We start from the raw sequence: 24,682 nt of genomic DNA on the forward strand, positions 1-24,682 counted from the left end.
GACTAAAATGGGCGGAGCTAAAGGAAAGTGAGGGAATGTTGGCCCGGCTGGCATCTGTACAGCACCATGTACATTGATGGTGCTATATAAATAAATAATAATAATAATAATAATAATCTCGTCATAAGCTGCATTACAACCAGTCTCTCTGAAGTTAACGCGTTTTGGGAAAGGGCTTTCCATTCTTCTTGAAAGGACAATTGTCTCACTTAGTTTACATAGTTTTGCCTAGAGGAAAGTTTCTAGAGATTTGACTCCCTTCAGGTGGGAAGAGATGTTTATTGCTTCAATAAAGCTTTGTGGATTACTTAGCGGACCTCGTTATTGTCTCCCAAGAAGGCAGGAGGTCTTGGGAGACACAACACTTTTTCCCTCTTACGAGGAACTCAAGACGGTTTACATGATTCTCCTCCTCCTCTACATTTTATCCTGACAACAACCCTGTGTGGTGGATTTGGTTAAGAGTCAGTGACTGGCTCAAAGTCACCCAAGGAGCATCATGATTGAGGGTGGGGGACTAGAACCCATATCTCCCAAGTCCCAGTCCAACACTCTAACCACTATACCACACTGGATCTTTGAAAGTGTTCTGCTATTTTCATTTTTGTCAGTTGTTTTTATATGTATTTGATTTATTATTGCTTTGTTCATGAACAAACAGTGAGAGCACATCTGTACAGGAGTGTCCTGTACTCTCATGCTAAATTAGAAATGGACACCATTAAAGTGATGAGATTTAGGAGTGTGGGGGAGGCCGATTGTGTGGTGCATTTTAGTGAACTATGTTCCGCTGTCTTTCCTTGGACAAAAATGCAAATAAGAAGTCACTGGAAATGTCTTATCCCAAGGCAGGCAATTAGTCTATCTAGCTCAGTACCGCCAACACTGACGGGCAGTGGCTCTCAAGACTTCAAGAAGAAACTTTTCCAGCTCTATTTGGAGATGCCGGGGATTGAACCTGGGACCTCTTGCACACAATCCATGTGACTCTACCACTAAGCTACACTTGATGTGAAATTTGTCTTGCACTTTCTTTTGAAACTCTTTTCACCTGACCTCTGCAACTTGTTTCAGCTATGCATAGAGTTCTTTGGGCACGAGCTTCAGTACACACAGCAGTTTGCCTGCTCTAAATTAGTCACTCAATCTTTTAGGGTTTCTGGAACATGGGTGCAAGACAGTGTTGACAACCCAGACAAAGATATAAGGGAGCCTCTCGCAAGCAGCTTTATAGTCTTGAGAAAATAATCATGTCCAGATGGATTAACACATGTTCATGCAGGATTACATCTTCCCAATTCAAACCATTTATTAGTAACATCTTTGCTCATAGCAATAAAATGAAAGTTCTAATAAATACAAAAAAGACAAGCTCTACCATGCTTAGGTAGAATGCTTTAGAGAAAGGTGAAAGTCACAAGACTCACATGATGGTGGTGGTGAAATGTTCAAGGAACTATCTGTCCAATTAGATATTTTTGTCAATGTCTTCTGCCATTTATAAAAGAAACTTTAATAATTATAACAATTTAACAGTTTTAAAATCTCTTCACTGGCTGCCAACTAGTTTCCAGGCGAAGTATAAGGTGTTAGTTATCACCTTTAAAGCCCTACATGATTTGGGTCCAGGCTACCTGTAGGATCACCTTCTCCTGTACAATCCACCCTGCACACTCAGGTCCTCTGGGAAGAATTTACTCCAACCAACAAAAACAAGCCTGACAACTATTACCCAGAGGACCTTTTCTTTTGCCGCTCCTAGTTTGTGGAATGGCTTGCCAGGAGACATTAATCAACTTAACAGTCTTCCAGAATTTAAGAAAGCCATAAAGACTGATCTCTTCCGACAGGCCTACCCAGTTGAATTTTGACATGCCTTTTTAATAATGTGCTGCTTCTAATAATGTATTAGTTTTTAAAGTTTTAATTAGTTATATGTATTTTATGGTGTTTGCATTTGTGTTGTACCCCACCTTGATCCAGTGGGAGAGGCGGGTAACAAATAAATTGTATTTTTATTATTATTATTTCCCATTTTTCTACTAAATGTACCCAGAATGCTAGACAGCATAACTGTAAACATAAGAACATAAGAAGATTTATGCCAGACCAGACCAACGGTCCATGTAGTCCAGCATTCTGTTCATAGTGGCCAATTATATACCCACAGGAAACCCATAAGCAGGACATAATAATAATAAATAATAATAAATTTATTTCTTACCCACCTCTCCATTCTGATCAAGGCGTGTAACAACAGTAAATATAAAATACATAAAACTGAATTAAAACATAATATACATTGTTAAAGCATCTTAAATTTATTTTTAAAACATCCTGAAATTACACTGGATAGGCCTGCTGGAAGAGATGAGCACAAGAGCACTTTCCAGCCCATGTTCCCCAGCATATAGCCATTAGGATTGGTAGTCATTATTCTCCTGGAATCGGTCCAGCCTCCTTTTAAAGCTATCCAAATTGGTGGCCATCACTAAATCTTATGGAAGTGAATTCCACAGTTTAACTTCATGGGATGACCTTGGGTTCTAGTATTATGGTATGGTATCCACTTTCTCCACAACATGCATAATTTTGTACATTTTTTACATTTCTATAATTTCTCCCCTTACTCATATTTCTTCTAAGCTAAACAGACACAGTCCCAAACTCCTCATAGCAGAGTTGCTCCAGTCCCTTAATCATTTTGGTTACCCTTTTCTGCACTTTCTCTAGCTCTACCCTTGTTTAGGTATGGTGACCAGAATTGTACATAGTATTCTATGTGTGGTTGCAACATAGATTTGTATAAGGGCAGTATGATATTGACAGTTTTATTTTCAATTCCTTTCCTAATTACGCTTAACATGGAGTTTGCCTTTTTCAGACTGGGTTGACACTTTCATTGAGCTGTCCCACCACAACCCCAATATCTCTTTCTTGATCAGTCACCACTAGTTCACATCCCATCAGTTTATATTTGAAGTTGGGATTTTTGCGCCCAAGGTGCAAAAACGTACTATATAATCAAATTTTAAGAATAATTAACCAATTTCTAAAAGCAAGAACAATATATATATATATATATAAGCAACATTTTAAATAAAATAAAAACAATAATCTAATGGCAACAGGGGGCAACACATGAAAACTGGCAGCAATGAAACCAGGTGCTACACATCAAAAGTCCAGCAAAATAAACTTGTCCAATTTCTGGTGAAAGACACACTAAAAGTGAGCCTGGCAGATTTCAACTGGGAGGAACACCACCACAGAAAGGGCCCTGTTTCTCATGCTCTCTTGTCTGATATCCTAGGATGACACTAAGAAAAAGGCCTGAGATATCAGCTAATCTTTTGCTAGAGACCTAGCTTCTCCTCAGCAGTGCAAGAAAGCAGCGCATACTGAGATACGCTATTTTATGAATCCTTATTCCGGATCTGAGCTACACACTAAAGCCACATTCCGGAGCTAAGCCCAAGTGAGCCCTACCTAGCACCCATTTGATTGATTGATTGATTGATTGATTGATTGATTTGATTTGAACTCCACCTTCCTACCAAGAAAAAATGGCACTCAAAGCGGCTTTATACAAAGATGGGATCAAATCAGAGACTTGCATGCTATGGCCTATTTCAGTTAGGATCAAGCTACACAATACATTAAATGCATAGTGCGCAGCTGCCTCTGTTTGGTTTTTCTCATGAATAAGTATATGGGGCCCTGATCTGGTTTGGGACTACCATGCCGAGGTAGGAAAGGTTTAAATCATCCTTCCCCAAAACTTGTTATCTGAAATTCACCACCACCCCACGCGCACACACACATGTGGGGGCTAAAAGAAAAACAGTCCGCTTGATCCAGGCTTGATTGGTAGTCTTGATCCAGATTGGGGTCTTGCATATGCTTACTTGTGAGTAAAAAGCAAAAAAAAAGGGACAGCTGTATGCTTCTCACTTAACGTACTACGTTGTTTAACCCTTTCACCTGTGAAATGTATGGTTAAAACATCCCTAAGGAAATGCCAATCAAGAGCCTATGATGCAGGCCTATTATTAAGTGTAATCTAAATTCAGTTCAAGGCGAGAATGGTGTGCTGATGCAAACTTGCAGACACTCACTTGGTAACAGCTAGAGTTACCAGATACAAAAGAGGGCAAGGTTCCTGCAGCTTTAACTGTTGTGATGGAGAGGGAATTTCACCAAGTGCTGCATGCATAACAATGACACCTGCTGAAATCCCCTTTCTCTACAACTGTTAAAGATACAGGAGCCCTGTCCCCCTTTTCAAATGGTCACCCTACTTTTATGAGAATAGAACAGCTCAGAATGCATGTGGGAGATTGCCTATTTAAACGCACATCAAAATCTCCTCCCACTGTAAAAGGGTTCTGAGCTTGGGGGGGGGGCGTTGTTGTGAGGATGCCTTAAAAAAGAAAGAGAGGGGGGCCTCCATACACTGTTAGTAGTCTTTTCTATGCCTGGGATGCTGCAAATTTATGCCCTCCTCCCAATCAATGGAAATTGGCACTGGAGCAAGTTAGGAATAGTTGCAGATTTAAAAATACTGCTGTACATGTCTCTGATGTTGCCTTCCTCTACTGGCAGCATTCATTGGCTGAATGTGCTTTACTGTGTTAGGCTGTATGCACAGAGCCACCCATTAGTGCCACTCTGCCTGGCCTGTTGGCCTCCCTATATCTCTGAACAACAACAACAACAACAACAAAAACCAACAACAAAAAATGTATTTCTTAAATAAGAAATTAATAAATGGAAATCATCTAATTTAACTTTTAAAGAAGTCAGTATATACATGACATTCTCCACTTTGCACTCTTTCTAGGCTGCACCCATGACAATGACCTTATCCCCCACATGCATCTGAGATAAGACAGATGTGTGGAAGGACTGCACCATGCGAAAGCCTGCATATTAGAATCACTCCTGGACCCCCATTTTGAGAATTCATTCCATCTCTTGTTTTATATGCTTTTATTTCAGAGCCTAGTGTTATTCATTAGTAACAACAGCATAAAGGTAATCCATCTTCAGGTAGAATTGGAGTGATGCCCTGAATATTATCCTGATAACTATTAACGCACATGTTATTTGACTTTACTTTAAATCTATAGGAAAAAAAGAGAAGTTTCTTTAATAATTCCAAGCTAACGTGGGCTTTGCACATACCACACATGCCTCGGTGCTTTAAATTTGTTTGTACAGCTGCGAAATTCTCAAATTAACTATCTGTCAGAAGAAGTAAAATATGGCCTGGAGAGCAAGGAGATGAAATCCAAGCCACTGGGAGAAAATTACAAAATGGACTCCTGCAATATAAATCACTTTTTAAAGGAATCACACTTGCTATAATAATAAACCTGCAGTTTGGGGGCCAGTAGGTCATTAGCCGTAACATGGATAGTTCCAGCCATTTACTACTATACAAATCCCCAGCATTTATTAACATAACTGTCACTGAATCTCCCTGTCTCTTAAATCTGCTGGAATATAAATTTACTCATAATGCAAATACCACACGGTGTCCCTCAGGTAGGTTCGCAGGCAGAAAAATGGAATCACGCCCTTCAGAAATGATCCCTACATTCCACTGTAGCCACTTTGCTGTTAAACCTTCATCCAGATTTAACATTTTCTTGATGCTAATTATGCTTGCAAATTCATATGAAGTGGTATTATTTGTCATTCTTGTTGATGTGAATAACCACTGGATAAAATTCATTCTTTGATTGTACTTTGAAGTTGTTTTTATCTCAGCCATCTTGAGGACCCTTTAAGGGTTGACAGAACGGACTGAAATGTAATAATCAAAGGAAAAAAGTGATAGATAATAAAGAATATTTCCCTTACATCCTTAGCATGGTAAGAACTTTGGTTAGCAAGTAGCTATCCCATGTCCTCAATCCTAGGCCATTTCTATACCTGCCTTTTTTCCCAGGGATCGTCCCGGGATCATCCCTGTGCATCCAAATGACACACAAGGGATCCTGGGAGCAGGCAGGGACGATCCCTCCATTTTCCTGGGATAATCCTTAGGTGTAGAAAGGGCCCTAGACTCATTTTAGTATCAGTAAATCCTATAGATTTCAGTGAAACCTTCTTCCAAATAAATATCCTTTAAGTTGATACTGGAAGAGGCAGCCCCATGTCTTATTTCCAATCTCTGTAATAATCAGTACAACTTCCTCCATGTCTGATGCCATTACATTGTGTGTTTTTCCACAGCAGCCAATAGTGTGGGAATGGAAATGCTGTCAGGACTCTGGATACTTTGTCCTACCTAGACAGAGGGGGAAAGAGACACAGTGCTGCCATTTTCAGTGGCAGCCCTGTGTTTCTTGTACTATTTAGGTCTGCCTTAAGTTATTGTACTTTTTAGGAGATTCTAGAATAGAAAGCATTGCACAGGTATTCCATCTTTTTCTCCTCAACAGATTTTCTGTGGTAAGAAAAAGGCAGAAGTGGTAGTGTGAACATATGGGAGGGTTCTATGAATGGAGCACAATGACATCTGGACCCACCCACCAACCCCCAGAATTCCATGAATGAGGTAGTGTGGTGGCATGATAAAAAAAAATCCCCCTCCAGAAGCACTCTTAGGCCATAGCTAGACAGGGCTTTATCCCGGGGCGATCCCCGGGATCGTCCCTGTGCATTCACATTAAGCACAGGGGATCCCGGGATCAGGGAGGGATGGTTCCTTCTTTGCCCCGGGATCTTGCCCTGCCCTTTGAGCCCATTTTTTCCACAGTCTCAGGCTGATCCTGAGATTGTGGAATGTGTGGATGGGCGTCATGGTTTGTCCCAGCTCCTCGCGAGGAGACAGGACTCGTGCACAGGGCCCATTGGGGGTGGGGGGAGCAGGGAAAATATTTTTTTAAAAAAATTCTTATCTTCTGCATACAAGCGCTCGTGCGCGCCTTCTTCTTTAAAACCAAAAAATGGTGGCCGCGATGTCCCGCCTGCGTGTAAACCAGTGCAATGATGTCGTGATCATAAAATCACAAGATTGTCATGGGTAAACCCCCTGGTCCAGCTGAGGCCTCAGTGAACAGATCTTGATAGATCAGCTTGGATATTACAGACTCAGTCACCATTGGGGCCTGCCTTAGATAGGTCAGACTATTTGTCCCTCCTCCTAGCCCAATATTGTCCAATTTGACTAGCAGTGGCTCTCTAGGATCTCAGGCACAGGTCTTTTACGTCATCTGTTAACTGATTCCATTTTTCAAAAGGAATTGAAACTGGGAACTTCTGTATGAAAAACCGGTGCTCTGCCACAGGTTACAGTCCCTCCTTCTCAGATATAGTTCCTGTGTGAGGATAATGGGTTAAAGCACTCCACCTAGTCATTGTGATCCATTGTGCAATACCTCACCATATGGATGAGGCAATTTGTCCACAATTCTACACATTATTTATTTATTTATTTATTTTCTATACAGCTCAATAACCGAAGTTCTCTGGGCAGTTCACAAAAATTAAAGCTGCAAGTCCAGCAGAATATATGGTATAAAAGCTTAAAACCACAATACAAAAGTACAACCAGAATAAAACCAAACAGCAATGCAGAGATTTAAATACAGATTTAAAATGCAAGTTTAAAATAGAAGAGTTAAAAGACTAAAATTATCAAAAGGAAAGGATTGTACATAGGACATTTCTATAGCTTACGATGAACAGCAGCATCTATACAGCTTGTCACATGGAAATTCATAGTAACAATAACTGCCACACATTCAAGAAATTAAAGAATCTGAGCTGGATCCAGACTTAGCCCTACTTAGAGTAGACCCACTAAAATCAATACGTTCTTAAGAGCACTTACATTTGTCATGTCGAACTGAAGTCCCATTGCTTAAATGGGTCTATTCTAAGTATGATTAAGTCTAGTTCCAACCTTCCACGTGGAGACTCTAGCTCACAGGTGGGCAACTTGAGGCCCTCCAGATGTTGTTGGAGTGCATCTCTCATCATGCCTTACCATTGCTTAGGGCTGATGGAAGTTTCAGTCATTCATTCGTTTCTTTATTTACAGTCAACAGACCAATATAAAACAAGAAGATGCACCGTTATATAAAGCAATACAAAGTGGGGATAAGGAAATAAAAGGGAGTGTTACAACAACGTTTGGAGGGCCACAAGTCACCCAGCCATTCTTCAATGCAGAGTTAGTTAAAAATGAAGGCAGTGTAGGCAGAGGGCAGTGGGTTGGGACACACCAGATGTTTTAGAGGCCTTACATGAGGCAACATGTTAGGGTTGTGTGACAAAAGGGATTAACGAGCGGTGCTTCCCAGTCAAAAGATGGGTGGTGGTGGAATGAGCTGTAACTTAAGACAAAAAAGGTATTGTGCTGCCTGGAATGAAAACTTGGGAAACCACTGAAATAAAGAAACAGAAATCTGCATGGACACACTAACAACGTCTTTTGTATTTGCAAAGTATTTCTTAATGCCTATCCAGAGAAGCAGCTCCAGGCAGTTCTGCAGGCAAAACTAAATGTGACCTGTGAAAATTTAATGCCCCTAAGATGAACTCTCAGTTCCCCAGTTGCTGTCCCAGAGTGTTCACAATAGGGCCCTTTATAGTCTTGGTATCAGCAACTTTGCATATTCCTGCCTCCATGGGAACTATTCTCACTGCTTTTTTTAAAAAAAATATGGAGGCAGCAGTGTTCAAATTGATTTTGACAGGGCCAGGATCCTTTCTTGCATTCCATCCGTTTGAGAAGAGGATAATGATGCACCCCTATGCACCTAGGGCCCCTGAAGGCTTGTCAGCAAGAGAGGAAAGGTGCAAAGGAAGTCTATTTCTTTCTCTCCTGTGCAATCAGAGATAGAACCATATAGGACCACACTTAGTGCCAGATGGCGCTCATCTTGCTGACACTGAACGGCTCTTATAGCATTAGTCACTCTAAATGAGTCACTGTGAAGATGAAATATGAGTGTCGTTAAAGCCCTCCACAACTTTGTGAGACAACATTTTGTTCTAAGTGGGTAAAATACAAAGTCCTCTGAACTCTAGGCAACATCACCAACATGATTTTGACTTCTACAAAACGAATCTGATTCCACTAAAGTTGCCACACTGTTGATGTTGTTTTTCCTGAAAGGGCTACTATACCTTTAACCGTTGCCTAGCAGGCAGTAATTCATCATATGCCATGCAGAGAAAAGCTTGACATATTGAATTTCTCCCTGCCGTGCTGCTGTTCAAAGGCACAGGAACCCAAACTAAGGTGTCAATCATATATTTTGCTAATATAATTACTAGTATTTTTACTTTATTTTCAAGGCAATTTAATGCCTTTTAGCTATGATATTCCCAAAAGCAATAAACATTTTCACTGTTTTGTTTGAACAGACCTTGAAATCTAATTAATGTTAACTCTGAAATATAATTAGCATATTGTCAGTCCGAAATCGGTGTTTATTCTTTCTGAAAACAACACACTTCATTAGATAAACATCTAGCTATGCAAAATCTGTTTATATATTTTTGTTCCGAACACTTACATCACAAGCTTACTTCCAGCATTTTAAAAAAGTAAAGGCCAATCAAAACACCACCTCATCTACATAGGGCCTCTTCAGACAACACACATGGTTAGGTTGCTAATTCTTTCTTGAAAATGCATTCATATGTGTGTGTGTTTTTATTCACCCCATTTGGTTAAATAGAACTTGCTTTCTATTTCTTGCCCCCATGTAATTAAAAGAAATCTCTGTCTGAACCAGTCGCTCAACTTAGAGTGGATTCCCATTCAGTGGATGCATAATAAATTCTTAAAACACATCCCAAGATGTGTGACTTGGCACTACAACAAACACAGAGTGCTTCAATTCTGCATTTAAGAGGTACGATGATAATGTGCTAATTCATTTGTGGAAATAAAGTCAAGCCAATGTCTGACAATGAATTCTGAGGTAGAAGTCTGTCCAGTGAAAGTATACAGATCCATACTCCTTCAGTTTATGAAAGTATCAGACTTGTCATTCTCTCTCTCCCTCTCTCTCTCTCTCTCTCTCTCTCTCTCTCTCTGTCCTCCTCCTACACTGTCTGCCTCCCCCTCACTCAGCTGCAGCCTGGCTGTTGTCTCCAACACAGCTCTCTTGCAGCTGTTTCACTTCTTTATCAGCCAGCACATACATACATATATATGAATCCAGAGTGGTTTATCTATTTTAAAAGCAGCTGAAGTGTCTAAGAGGCCCAGCTGCCTGCCACAAAAGCCATCTTCAAGGTAGCAGCTGGATGAAAGCCATGCTATGCTTCTCGATTCCTAGGCAGCCGCATTGCTCCATGGTAGCACATACATTTTGAGTACAGCAAAGGGTAATGGTCCAGGGGAATACTATGGAATCCTTACTATGCTAAATTTCATGCATTCACATTCTCGTATAACGTTCCTTGGCACCAAGGCTCACATTTTCCAGCTATGGAGTCTACTTCTTGAGAGTTCTACATAGGGAATTACAGTGTGAAAGAAAGAAAATGCCTCCATAACTGCTGGCAATGGCACAAAGCCGTTACGCAGCCATTTCTTTGCATTCTTATTCTACAGAATGTGATATAATGTACACACACACACACACACACACTGCATAGTTTTCAAGTGAGGTTTTCTAATCTCATTCACATGACTCCGACAGTACTCTGAGAAAGAAAAACAACTTCTCAAAATCCAAAGGACTTCACCCACACACAAAAGGGAAATGCAAACCTATCATTCATATGTGACATATTCCAACATAGAACAAATTAAATGCAAGGCCCAAGAAATTCTTAAATGCGAAATTTGTGGCCCTCCATATGTTGAAGAAGAACAACTCCCATAACCCCTGACCATGCTGTCTGGGGCTGATGAAAGTTGGGAGTCAATGACGTCTGGATTCCCATCTCTACATTAAGCTACTGAGGGTGGGCTTCCCTGGATAATCCATCAACTCCCTTTATTTTCTGATTTATTTCTATGACCAAAGGCTTTATCAGACAAGCTGACATCAACAATTAAAGCAAAAATCAGGCAGAAACTAGCCCAATGATGTGGACAAGGTGCTTGCAGCAATGCGACCAACTACTTGCCCTCTCGATTCCTGTCCCTCTTGGCTTATAAAAGCAAGCCGAGGGGGTTGACTGGGTGGGTCCAGGGGGTGATAAATGCTTTCCTTTGGGAAGGGGTGGTCTCTGCTGTCCTTAAGGAGGCAGTAGTGTGACACTCCTGAAGAAGCCCTCGCTGGACCTGATGGTACTAGACAACTACTGCCCAGTCGCAAACACCCCCTTTTTAGGGAAGGTACTTGAGAGGGTTGTGGCAGAGCAACGTCAGGCACTCTTGGAGGATACTGATTATCTAGATCCTTTCCAGTCTGGATTTTGATCTGGTTATGGGACTGAATCAGCCTTGGTCACCCTGATGGATGACCTTTATCAAGAGAGGGACAGGAGGAGTACAACCCTGTTAATCCTGTTCAATCTCTAATCGGCTTTTGATACCATCTACCATGGTATCCTCCTGGATCAACTCTGTGGGATGGGCATCGGAGGCATTGTGCTACAGTGGTTCTGGTCCTGCCTATGGGGTCATTTTCAGAGAGTAGCATTGGGTGACCACTCCTTGGCCCTTGGCAATTGAGCTGTGGGGTGCCACAGGGCACCATCTTGTCTCCAATGTTATTTAACATCTATACGAAGCCATTGGGCGCAGTCATTAGAGGATTTGGAGCTAAATGCTATCAATTTGCTGATGACATGCAGTTCTATCTTCCTGTGACAACTGAATCAGGTGAGGCTGTGCAGGTCCTGGACCAGTACCTAGACTCAGTAATGGGCTGGATGAGGGCCAATAAACTGAAACTGAATCCTGGCAAGAAGGAAGCCCTGTGGGTGAGTGGTTCCTGAGTCCGGGAGATAGGCTCATTGCCTGTTCTGGATGGGGTTGCACTGCCTCTGAAAGATCAGGTTCATAGATTGGGGGTACTATTAGATCCATCTCTGTCGCTCGAGGCTCAAGTGGCCATGACAGCTCGGAGTGCCTTTTACCAGCTTCGGTTGGTTCGCCAACTATGGCTTCTCCTGGACAGGGATAGCTTGGCCACGGTGGTACAGGCATTGGTAACCTCAAGAATGGATTACTGCAATGCACTCTATGTGGGGCTGCCCTTAAAGCTGCTCCGGAAGCTGGAGCTAGTGTAGCTGTTGTCTGGAGCTGCCCTTTTCCAGCATGTAACTCCTCTGCTGAGGGAACTGCACTGGCTGCCTATTCGCTACCGGGCCAAGGTTTAAGGTTCTTGTACTTGTTTACAAAGCCCTAAACAGCTTGGGACCGGGATATCTGAGAGAGCGACTTCTCCCCTACCAACCTGCCCGGTCACTGAGGTCATCGGAGGGCATGCTGCTGGTGGTTACACATAGACCCATCCTCCAATTGGAGTCCAACAGGGAAGAGCCTTCAGTGTGGTGGCCCCCCTCCTATGGAATTCCCTGCCTCTGGAAGTCAGGCAGGTGCCAACTTTGTATTCCTTTCAGCGCCTCCTGAAAACGTCATTGTTCCAGGAAACTTTTCCTTAATGACCAGCCACGGTTCACAGTTCACCCTTCATTTTGCTTTTAAAAATCTATTTTAAGGTGTTTTATTCTGTTTTTATTGTGTTTTATCTTGCATACTGCTCTGACATTTTGGGGAGTTGTATATAAATATTGTAAATAAATAAAATAAATAAATTTCAGTGGAGAAACTTCAGTTTCGTAAATATTCACCTTAAAAACAAAAACCTCACTCTGACACCATTGGTTCACCTGCTTACTGATGCTTCTGTCTCAGCACCATTTCCCCTGATTGTTGCTATTTCTTAGCTAAGTCATAACTCATCATGCAGTGAGTGGGTCAATACAGTCCTTGCATTTCTCCTTTACAAGGAGCACAGGCGGTAGGGCTGTTTGGAGTAGTGCTACTAGTCAGAGCAGACCCATGGTTTGAATCAGTATAAAGTAGTACTTGGTGAATAAGGCAATATTAAGTGAACATTTTCACAAACACTGCCAGAAACACCTAAAAGGGAAGGCATTTTTGACACTGCTTAGGAGTTTTAGTGAAAGTTTTAGCTTGGCTGTATAGTCATCTCTGGAATGTAATAAAAGATGTCTCACTTTGAGGGAGAAGGATAACACTGAAACAAATCTCTATGTAACTTGCTTTGACATTGTTTTTCAGATACTAGATCATGACTTGCAACTGGGCTGTTGACCTCAAAATGTAGGCTATGCCAATGGAGAAAGGAGAAAGAGGAGGAGGGGGGGGAGAAAAATGGAGAGTAAAGGCAGAACACCTGGTGTGGGTCACTGTGGCTGAAGACCACCAGTCTAAAGAGGAGACTGTTGGCCATTATGGCTAAACCAGCATTTACCTTCCCAAACTTGTTGACCTCAATGCAATTTTCTTTAAATTTCTCCTGTAATGTCTCTGCTAGCCGACAGAGCAGAGCACCGTTATCCAGTTTCTCCATGAAGGTTTCAGCTGTTATTTCTTTTCCTGAAATGAAATAAAAATAATAGCAATCAGCTTTTGCTAATATCCATTAACTGAGGAGGCCTCGTAGTACTGCTGATTAATTTTGTACAGAATTGTAGTTGCACCCTATTGAAGGAACTGGTGCCACATTATAAATGCACATATTCACTAGTTCTTGAAAATGAACTGAGGAGAAACCTCTGGTGAGAGAGTTCTAGGCCAAAAGATCTAGAAGGCCACAACTTGCTCACCCCTGCTTTAGGTGAATGAGCCAGGATGAATCCAAATCTGATGTTGTTCCACTTTCCTCTCCTCCTATTTCGTGCTCACAAAGATAAAATTAGTTTTGCTTCTGATTTCAAACAAACCACAGCCCACCATGGTTTCATGCATTTATTGAAAGTATTTCTAACCCACCCTTCATCCTTGCAGATACCAGAATGCAATACAATAAGCATGACCACAAATACTCAGGCAAACTACACCATAAAATATAAACAATAAAATGCAGTCATCATAAAACAACTGAGAAGCAGCAATTACAACAGGGCCAGATCTACACCAAGCAGGATAATACACTTTGAAAGCAGTTTGAAAATGGTATATGGAATGTGTCAAGGGGCCCAACAGTTGTCAATACCATTATAAACCATTATAAAGCAGAAGTGTAGATCCTGCTCAGAACAGACTAACACAGCTTAAGATCCCCAGATAAACAGAAAAGTGTTAACCTGGGAGTGGAAAGTCTGCAATGTCAGTGCCAGTTGCACCTGTATGTTTTCCTCCATCAGGCCACTGCAGCAGAGAAGCTCTCTCCCTTCTTAACCCATAATATGTTGAAGGTACGTGGAGAAGAGCCTCCCCTGCAGTTCTGGGTTCCCACTCTGACTTGTCTCTCCCCAACAAGCCAGAGTTCCTGGGCTGCACATCATGCTAAACAACAAAGTACGCCTGGGTTGTTTATCCACTCCTGTTTACAGCATCCACAACAATCCAGGGTTTAAAATAAAACAAAACCTGGATTTTTGTGATGTGCGAAGCAGGGCACTGAGCAAGTGAACAGGCAGAGAAACCGTTTTAATAAATAGGAATGAAAAGAAAACCAACAATAAAACAGAAGGGGTGAGACAATGGTGAGAACGAGGCCAGAAGATTTTTTTCGCAACTAAGCACTGAGATGTGATTACTTCTACAACAGAGTGTAGATTGGGGACAATAAGTGACCATAAATGGAATAAAATACAGATTCTCAGTCCAGGTTCTCACATTATTTTTCAGTGTGAAAATGAGCTATTGCAAACAGCCATCGAATTTGCCTTTGCCATCTGTCTCATCTAGACCCATCAAGATGATGCTTCCTAAATATTTTACTGCAAGTATATTGATGGCATTAAAAGTGTGTGTCAGGGGAGGGGGGAAATGACTGCTCCCTCAATTGTAGAATGATTAACTACTCTGTGGAAGGCTGCCAACTAATGTCATATGTGTCCGAGAAGAGAGACTTATGGTGAATATTTTGTTTGCTTTTATTACAACTTGGAACAAAAAGCACAGGTTTGAGGTGAGTCTCAGGGCGTTCTCTTTTTGTGATTTGCACTGATACACCTGCATTTTGCAACGCACTTTGACTGATGTCTTGCACATTGTTTGCCTGCAGAAACTGTCTGCAGGACTGCAGTTCTTATGTGTCGCATTTAAATGTGTGCAACAATTATGAATAAATTATTCAGGGTCAGCATTATCCAGCCTGGTTGACATCCAGAGAGCAGAGCGGTGAGGGACTTCTTACATAGTTGGTGGTTGGCACAGAAAAGAAGGTATAATACTTTAAGAACATAAGAAGATCGTTCTATGGAGGTACTCCACTGCATTCTTTTCTCTATGGACAAAAGCCTTTAACTTTTGTAAACTGCCCAGAGAGCTTCAGCTATGGGGTGGTATATAAATGCAATAAATCAAATTAAATTAAATCAAGGGGCCTGGCTATGCTCTCTGACCTGGTTCACAAGTAACTCTAAACCAGAGGTGGGCAACTTGTGGCCTTTCATATATTTCAGCCTACAACTTCCATCAACCAGCATAGCCAGTGGTAAGGGAGAATTTAAGTTGTAGGTCAAAACATCTGGAGGGTCTACCTAACAACTCATTGACCAACACCTTGTTACATTTCGGAGGGCACGTCTATGGAGTGGAATGGAAGGATTTTGGATATGTGGCCATTGAACATCTAAGGGTGCAATCCTGGCTGAATAGCTAAGGATGCAATGTTGGGAGTTGTAAGGCTTTTTTCCCAACCAAACATGCAGAGGATTGTGCCCTAACTGGTGTATACTGGAAGAAACAACAGGGAAATCACACTGTGTGTAAGAAAAGCGATGGAACTGTATGCTTAAGCCAATGTATCTTTGAAAATGAAAACAAAAGTTCCCTTCATCAGTTTCTCACAGATAGCCTTTTAAAGTGATCAGCCTCCTGTAAAGCTTTACAGAGAATTAAAATCTGGTGTGGCACTTCGAAGTCTCACACTGCCATGAGCGCTTCCTTGCTGATTTCATGTTGGACTTTGTCCATGTGGGAAACAGCCTGTGAAGGACTGCAGACAAGGCCGAGTCCTGCCTTCGTCTATGACCCCGAGGACCTTCTAATTTAATATTAAAGATGTATATTCAATGAGCAAACCATACATTCCTTGTTCCGACACCACTCCCAAAGCTAGAAATAATTGTATCCTAGTGGTGGTGGTTATGGTTTTTTAAAGCGGGGAGGGGCTACTTTGGATATTACTATTTAAACTTACATTTTTAAAGGCATGGAAATAGCTTCTTGCAAGTCAGAGGGTGTTTTTATTTGGTTTCCCCTGTCTAGCCTATGTGTCAAAATGAGCACATACAGCTCGTTTTGCTGGAGTTAACTGAACTCTCCCTTGAGCTTTGAAGTGTCAGGTGTGCGCATTACTCATTCTAACAAACATTTGCACACCTTTTCAATTCACAACAGTAATTCATGGGAGTCAACCTCTTTTTTGTAAATTATAACATTGGGAATAGCTCCGTGAAAGAGAATACTTTATTACAAATATCTCCTAAGAACCCATCCAAGCACAGACTTGAGGGACACACCCTAACATGTTTCTTTAATGGGAATTCCTTGTTAGATCAGTTACTTGCTCAGGGACTTCAACAAATTGAGTTCCCTTGCTTTGTCTCAGTTTTTCCACACATAATATTGATTGATTGATTGGTTGAATTTCTATACCGCCCATAGCTGAAGCTCACTGGGTGGTTTACAAAGATTAAAAATGTTAAAATACAGCAGATAAAGTTTAAAAACCATTTACATAAAACACACAAACAATATGCACGAAGACAACGTATTTCTAAAAACAACTTTGAACAGTCAACCAAAGAACAGATCCAGAACTGCTTAAAAACTCATGCCTGAGAAAAGAGATAAGCCCTAACCTGGTGCCAAAAAGGTAACAGTGGCCGAATCTACACCAAGCGAGATATTGCATTATGAAAGAGGTATATAGAAGGCAGGAGCCACGCTACTGCTTTTATAGCACTATTGAAGCGCACTGACAACTGTTGGGCCCATTGACACGTACCCTATACTGCTTTCATGCCGCTATATCCTGCTTGGTGTGGCTCCTGCCTTTTATATACTGGTTTCATAGCACAATATCCTGCTTGGTGTAGATGAGGCCAATGTTGGCACCAGGCAGGCCTTGTCAGGGAGATCATTCCACAGATTGTGGGCCACCACTGAGAAGTCCCTCTCCTCATTGCTGCCTGCCGAGCTTCCTTCAGAGGAGGAACCTGGAGGCGACCTTAGATGCTGAGCATAGAGTACAGGTAGGTTCATGTTAGGAGAGGCACTCCATCAGGCATTGCAGTCCCAAGAAGTGCAGGGCTTTATAGGTTAAATCAGCAGCTTGAATCAAGCTCGAAAGCATATAGGCAGCCAGTGCAAGTGGGCCAGAGTTGGTCTTATATGATCACACCTTCTAGTTCCTGTAATCAATCTTCTGAACTGTCTTCAAAGGCAGCCCCACATAGAGTGCATTGCAGTAATCAAACTTGGAAGTCACCATTGCATAGACAACTGAAGCCAGGTTATCCCTGGCCAGATAACGGTGTAACTGGGCAACCAACCGGAATTGGTAGATGACACTCAGCGCCACTGAAGCCTCAAGTGGCAAAGATGGTTCCTAAAGAACGCCTAAGCTACAAACCTGCTCCTTCAGGTGGAGTGCAGCCCCATCCGGAATAGGTTGAGCATCCTCCATCCTGTAAGAAGAGCCACCCACTAGCATCTCAGTCTATTAGCCCTCATCCAATCCATTGTTGCAGCCAACCACTGATGTATCACACCCACAGCCTCACCTAATGAAGATGACAAGGAAAACTAGAACTGTGTACTGATAGCAATGCATTCCAAAAATCCAGATGACCACACTCAACCGTTTCATGCAGATTTTGAAAAGAATGGGGGACGGAGCATGTGGAACCCCATACTGGAGAATCCATGGGGTCAAGCAATGTACCCAAGCAACACCTTCCAGAGTGAAACCAGTGCAATGCAGTGCCTCCCCCTCCCAACTCAGACAGTCATCCCAGAAGGATACCAAGGTTGATGATATCGAAAGCCACAAGAGATCAAGAAGAATTAATAGGGTCAAACTCCCCCTGCCTTTCTCCTGACATAGGTCATCATACAGGGCAACCATGGCTGTTTCTGTGTAAAAACCAGGCCTGAACCCCAACTGAATTGGATCCAGATAATCAGTCTTATTCAAGAGTGTCTGGAATTGCCTTATGACCACCCACTAAAAAACTTTGCTGAGGGATGGAGCATTCTTAATGAATCTTTATGATTCCTACAATCATAAAGATTTTCCAGCACTAGGGAGGTTTTCTTCAGAAGTGGTCTCACCACCACCTCTTTCAGGGGCTGGGACCATAATATGATACCTCAGTAAAAGGGTACAGAACCTCAGGCCCCCTAAATATCCCTGTATGGCCACTGCCCCTTCCCCTGGCTTCATGCCCTTTTGCCCAACCACTTATCAGTTGATGACTCCCTGGCTTTTGGGCAGTTTTGTTCCCTATTCTAAAAGGTTGAAATGCCTCTCCTAGGGGTTAGCACCTGGCAGCAAGAGCTTTAAGCTCAAACATGCTGGTATTTTGGCCCACCCCTTTTGATTTTGGCCTCGCCCAGCACCGGAATGAGGCCCCAAAAGCATCTCCAAAACGGAATCCAGCCCTCAGGCTGAAAGAGGTTAAACACGCCTACCTTAGTACCTTCTAGAATACATGACACATTAAGAAATGTTTAAGATGGGAAAGTGTTATATCAAATTATGTTTATAAAATTCTAGCAGTGAAGGTATGATGCACAGTTTGTGGACTGTTAACACTTCGAAGTACAGTCACGAAAACATCTATCCACTTCCTGTAAGACAACAGCCCGCTTCACAGGTTTCTCCCATGAAGGGGCGACATGGATTTTAAAGGGCTGCAGAGCCACACAAGTTGAGCCATGCCTCCAAGGTCACCCGTCTCCTGGCTTCCCACATGTTGAGGATGAACTTCTGCAGTGGGGAGCCTGTCCTACTCATGTAGGCTATTCGCACAATTTAGCAAGCTGGAAATCAGGGTTCAAAATCGCATGGGGGACCTATATGAGTAGAAAAGGGTACGCACCATAGAATTTAGCTCAACATGTGGGAAGCCAGAATCTCAGGGGTGGGCTAAATGCACAGCCCTGCAGCACCTTTGTACGCATCTTGGCCCTTGGCTAATATTGTTGATTTCAGGATTTTAGGAGCCCTGAGTTTTCTTATTTAAAGCATTTTTTTTATTATTTAAAGCATTTTTATAGCGCCGCCTCACCATTTCTGGCAAATTCTAACATTTACAGCTGTTTATTTGCAGAACATCTAGAGAAAATTTACAGAATATAAAATGTTTTTTTCCTAATAAAAACAACAACAACTTAGAGGGCAAGAAAAAAAACTAGGAAGAAAACGTCATGATTGCACATGCATGAAGTCATGTGGGAGAAAAGGGATGGGAAAGGAGCAGGGAGATAACATACAACCAGCGGTCCCTCCTCAGGCAGGGAGGCTCTCCTGCTCTGGGCAGTGTCTCCACCTGAGAAAGGGAAACTTTGAAGGTAGGAATCAGGCCCGCTATCATCCAACTCAATCTGTGCCATCAAAAGCACAAAAATAAAGAAAAAGCTGATGAGGAGCCAAATGGCAGAAACACCACAGATGCAAGGTTTTGCTGCAGGACCTTACTTGTTTAATAACTGATAGCCCAGTAAACACAGGAGGTCTTTCACATAAAATGCCATAATCTGTTGGCAGAAGCTGTGTAAGCTATGTCAAGCAGACCTTCCTTGGCAGAAGTTGAAGAAAGCAGGGGCCTTCTCCGTACCCTCCTTGAACTCATTTCAGTGAGATCCATACAAACAGATCACAAAAGAGGGAGAGAAACATATGCAGTTTAGTGAAAGACAGCTGGTCCATTATTACCAATCTCTCACTTCATTACAGTTGCAGAAAAGTGTAGAGTATGTTCTAGGGCAGCCTTCCCCAACATTGGTGCCCTCCAGATGTTTTGGACTTCAACTCCCATCAGCTCCTGACAGCATGGCTAATGGACTGTAGATGTAGTCCAATACATCTAGACAGAACCAGGTTGGGGAAGGCTGTTCTATGTGAAGATTCATTTTTCATAGGAAATCAACAAGCTTAAAGACCCCTGGAGACTTGTGCACAAGAACTGCATAAAAAATGCAGAGGTTCCATGCCAGATGAAGAGAAGCTTCTCAGCAATCAAATGGAAGTGGAAAGGGTATCCCAAACTGAGAAAGTTTGAAAACCACTATGCTAAGGCAAATTGTCAAGATTGCATTGTATGTTTCAGCTTGGAGTTTTCCTATATTGTCTTTAGCTCAAGGGGACTTCCAGCCTGCAGGCCAGATCTGGCCTACAGGGGTGGCTTATGGGCCCACCATCTTCTCTCCCCACTCCCTCTCTCTTACCAATGGTCAGCACTACAGAAAGACAGTGTCTCTAGCATGAACTAGGGAAAGCCGACTTTTATCTCTGACCAGTGACTGGAGATAAGAGTGGGGTTTCCCTGTCAATGCTAGAGAAAGGCTGCCTTTCTCTAGAATTAACAAGGAAAGGCATTCACGTTCTCACAGCACAGAGAGGCATGGGGAGATCACTCTGGGCCTCTCTGAGCCCAGAGAAAAAAACTCCAATGATATCGGGGGGGGGGGGCTTCAGGTAGGAGGGGCTTCAGGTGGGAAGAGCATCATTGGTGCCCTAGGAGGTGTCCTAGGAGGCAATCACCCACTTCATGGCAGACACAGGCTTCAAACAGAGGACTTGGTGATTTAACACTTGGTCTCTTTGCCTCTATGCTACACCAGCTCTCAATTAAACCAGTCTTGCTGGATTATTTCCAAAACTGACGACTTCCGAATTTGTAGCTCTTCGCTCCTACATTACACCAGACATCTGTAGCAAATGAATCATTTGATAGGCACCTGAGGGGAGGAGGCGGGAAACGCCTGGCTATAAGCACATTCTTTCTACCCGCTGTCTGTTTAATATAAATTCGGGAGATGTTTGGAAGAGAAGGGATGTAGATAGAGCTGTTTGATCAGAAAAGAGGGAACCAGTGCCAGGAAGAACAGGAGGAAAAGCTGACAATATCCTGTTCCTCTCACAGGTGGCAGAGCAGCAGGAGTTCATGAGGAATTACTTGCCATACTGTTGTCAGCATTGTACAATTAAAGTTACAATGAGATAGTAAATATACCTAGCATGCTGGCCACATTAACAATTTTTCAAATTGTGTACCATTTTGGGAACAATCAGACGTACAGATACATCTGGACACTGGCATGAAAATATCTAAATTGTATGCTGGGCTTTAACATTCATAAATTCTGCACTCAGATCCAAAATGATTTCAGTTTCAATGACGAACATAAAATACAATGGACTGGACCCAGACTAAATTAGTAGCACTAAGGTCCCATTGAAATCAATGTGAAAAGCATGACTTAGGTTCCATTGATTTCTAAGGCAAACTGACTTACATCTGGATCCAACCCACTGAATTTTAAAATATCTAGTTAAATCTATTATGAAGCTTTGCAAATGTCTGAAACGTCCCTCCCTTTAATAGTGAAAGCTGGTGAGGCGTGCCAACAGGCATGGAGCCACCCAACAGTACCTTTGGGAAATGAGAGGAAGGTTTCAGCATGCTCGGAGAAACCTGAAGATTTGCAGAAGTACAAAATATCTTTTTATAAAAGTCCAAAGGGCCAAAATAAATTTAAAAAAACAAAACAGCATGAGGGCTGAGCATGATGAGTAATCCTGGGACACTGGAAAGCAAAACTGGTGAAAGGGGGAGCAGAATGCCCTGGTTGGAAGCAATGGCTAGCTTGGAACCTTGAACAAGAGGGAGGATCTGCTACAACATTTTGTTGCAGGATCCACTCATGAATACTGTTTCATTGGAATGTAACGTTTGTTCTACTACAGGATTTCTCAAACTTTCTACCCCCAGGGCCCACTTGAGACACCTGAAAATGACTGCAGCCCACCCATGTGAAAATAGTGACAGATGGAGACTTAGGCCAGATCTATACCAAGCAGGATACAGCACAATGAAAGTGGTATGAAAGCAGTATACAGTATGTGTCATGGGCCTCAACAGTTGTCAGTGCACTTCGATACCGCTATAAAGCAGTAGTGAGGCTCCTGACTCTTATATACTGCTTTCATATCGCTTTCATAGTGCTATATCCTGCTTGGTGTAGATTGGCCAGAGTTTGACCTAATCAGCTGATGATATCATTTCATATTCATATATAATTCATCTTAGAACATTGCTAAATTCATTGCCACAACTGTTTCTTTGTAGCAGAGAGTTCCATAATTCAGCTTTCCTCAAGTTAAGTACATACATTGGCTCTGTAAGAATCATTACTCAGGCCTCAGCTAGACCTACCTGGTCTAGCGCAATAGAAAGGTGAAGATCTCACAATATTTTTATCCTGAGATCTCCCCTCTGTTTACACACAGCGCGCTATGACATTGGAGGGAGAGAAAGTCACGCCTGCCATTTTGTGTGTTATTTTTCCTTAAAGGAGAAGAGCGTACAAAGGCTTGTGCACAAAAGGTAAGGTTTTTTAATTTTTTACAATTTTCCCCGCTCCCCACCCCCGATGTTCGGGTTCTGGCTCCTTGCAAGTAACCGCAAGGAGCTGGGACAAAATGCGACACCCGCACACACGTTCCACAGTCTCAGGATCAGGCTGAGACCACAGAAAAAGCGGGCTCAAATGCTAGGGCGAGATCCCGGGGCAAGGGAGGGATCATCCCTCCCTGCTCCCAGGATCCCCTTTGCGTCATGTGAATGCACAGGGATGATCCTGGGGATCGCCCCAGGATATCGCCCTGTCTAACTATGGCCTCAGACTCCCCATTTCAGCAAGAATTTGCTAATCCAGAGGCTCTAAAAGCTTCTCCACATGACTTATTTATTGCACACTCATGATGGTCACTCACAGAAGTCTGTGGGTCCTTTTCATGACATCATCAACCTCTGATGCCTCTCCTTCCATTTTCAAGTGGGAATCTGCTACTTTATAAAACCCCAAAAATGTAGTAATAAATAGAAAATGTGTTATAAAGCAGCAGGAACTGGGGGGAAAATAACCTCATGTACTGTGCCAAGCCTTAAACCTGCAAAGACTCTTGATGCCAAAGCCCTGGTAAGGCTGCAGGATTTTTTGCTAAATATAGAAAATCCCACAGTCTGGGTCTCCAACATGGGCCCCATAGGTACCAATGTGTGCATGGACACTTTTCTTGGTAACTACCAATCTTTCTGCTTCTCCTGATTTTATTTTTATTTTTTAAAGATTAATTTAATTTTTAAAATTGGGAGATTGCCATGCTGCGAAGCCAAGTTCAGTTCTTTATTTGGGTTCAAAATATTTATTTGGGTTCAAAAGAATCGTTTTGAATTTTGGAGCTAAGACCTCAACTCTGCCTTGTGCCTCAGTTCTTGGGCTAGTTACTTTCTATTAATCACATCAGTTTGCCTTCTGAGAAATGTGTTTTATGACCAGCCATGTCTGCTATGGCAGCCACTTCATGGATGACAAAGCCACTCTGTAGCAGCCATTTTGTCAGATTGTCTATGACGTTCAAAATGTGCCCAGTGACCCAAAAAGATTAGGGATCCCTGCTCTAAGTAGAGAAAACTGTTTATTTCATATTGCTTTTCTCCCCCCACCCTCTCTCTCTCTCTCTCTCTCTCTCTCTCTCTCTCTCTCTCTCTCTCTCTCTCTCACACACACACACACACACACATATAATTGGGAACCTGCCTGAATTATCAAACTGAACAGCCCCATCATACAGGATGAGGGAAAGACAGAATCCCGAAGGTTAGTAGTTTATTTAGAGCAGGTCTTTCCACTTGTATTTCAGTAACCAAAACCAGAATTAGGGTGCAATCATATGCATGTTTAGACAGAAAAACGTCCTAAAACTCTCAGCAAGCTCCAGCCAACCATGCATGTTTCAGCATGCATAGGATTGCACCCTTAATGTTGCTATTTAAAAAGAAACAACTATGACAGAGTAGAGAAATAACCTTACCTAGCAAGTTTGTCAGCCAGAGTGCCAAATCCTCCTTCATTGGTAACAAATTAGCCTCATGCCTGCTGGCCAGCCACTGACTATACTGGTGCATGTCGGAAAGGCCGGGGCCTCGGGCCTTTGGGCTCAGAGCAGTGCACATCCTTTCACCACTGGTGCTACCTGTTTTGTGGAAGTTAAAAAAGAAAAAGTAACGTAGCATGCCACATGAAAGTGTATAGGTTCATTATTTATAGTTGCTAATGGTTCAGATTCAACATAAGCACAAGGTAGAAGATGCCAAGACAAACAGAGACTTGTTCCATGGAAACAACACACGTGATGGCAATCCTGTGTTTATTTTTTAAAAATGGAGTGTTTTGCAGGTGTGATGATCTAGGAGCAATGAACAGGTGAATCTGTGCATACTTACCCCGATACACATGTTGCCCAAAAAAATCACT

At 42.3% G+C, this 24,682-nt stretch overlaps 1 protein-coding gene across 2 annotated transcripts in view; it reads right to left on the reverse strand.

Annotated features, from left to right (window-relative positions):
- The window catches only part of GAS2 (growth arrest specific 2), a 145,703-nt gene that overhangs the window by 100,207 nt on the left and 20,814 nt on the right, over positions 1-24,682 (reverse strand). For both annotated transcript variants that reach the window (XM_063117356.1, XM_063117357.1), the window contains exons 2-3: positions 24,240-24,401; positions 13,431-13,555 (exon numbers count right to left, since the gene is read on the reverse strand). In XM_063117356.1, the coding sequence (XP_062973426.1) occupies positions 13,431-13,555; positions 24,240-24,381 (267 nt within the window). In that variant the 5' untranslated portion in view covers positions 24,382-24,401. The remainder of the gene's footprint in view (positions 1-13,430; positions 13,556-24,239; positions 24,402-24,682) is intronic.

This window comes from Elgaria multicarinata, chromosome 2 (genome assembly GCF_023053635.1).
Source record: "Elgaria multicarinata webbii isolate HBS135686 ecotype San Diego chromosome 2, rElgMul1.1.pri, whole genome shotgun sequence".
In the NCBI taxonomy this organism is placed as follows: Eukaryota; Metazoa; Chordata; class Lepidosauria; order Squamata; family Anguidae; genus Elgaria; species Elgaria multicarinata.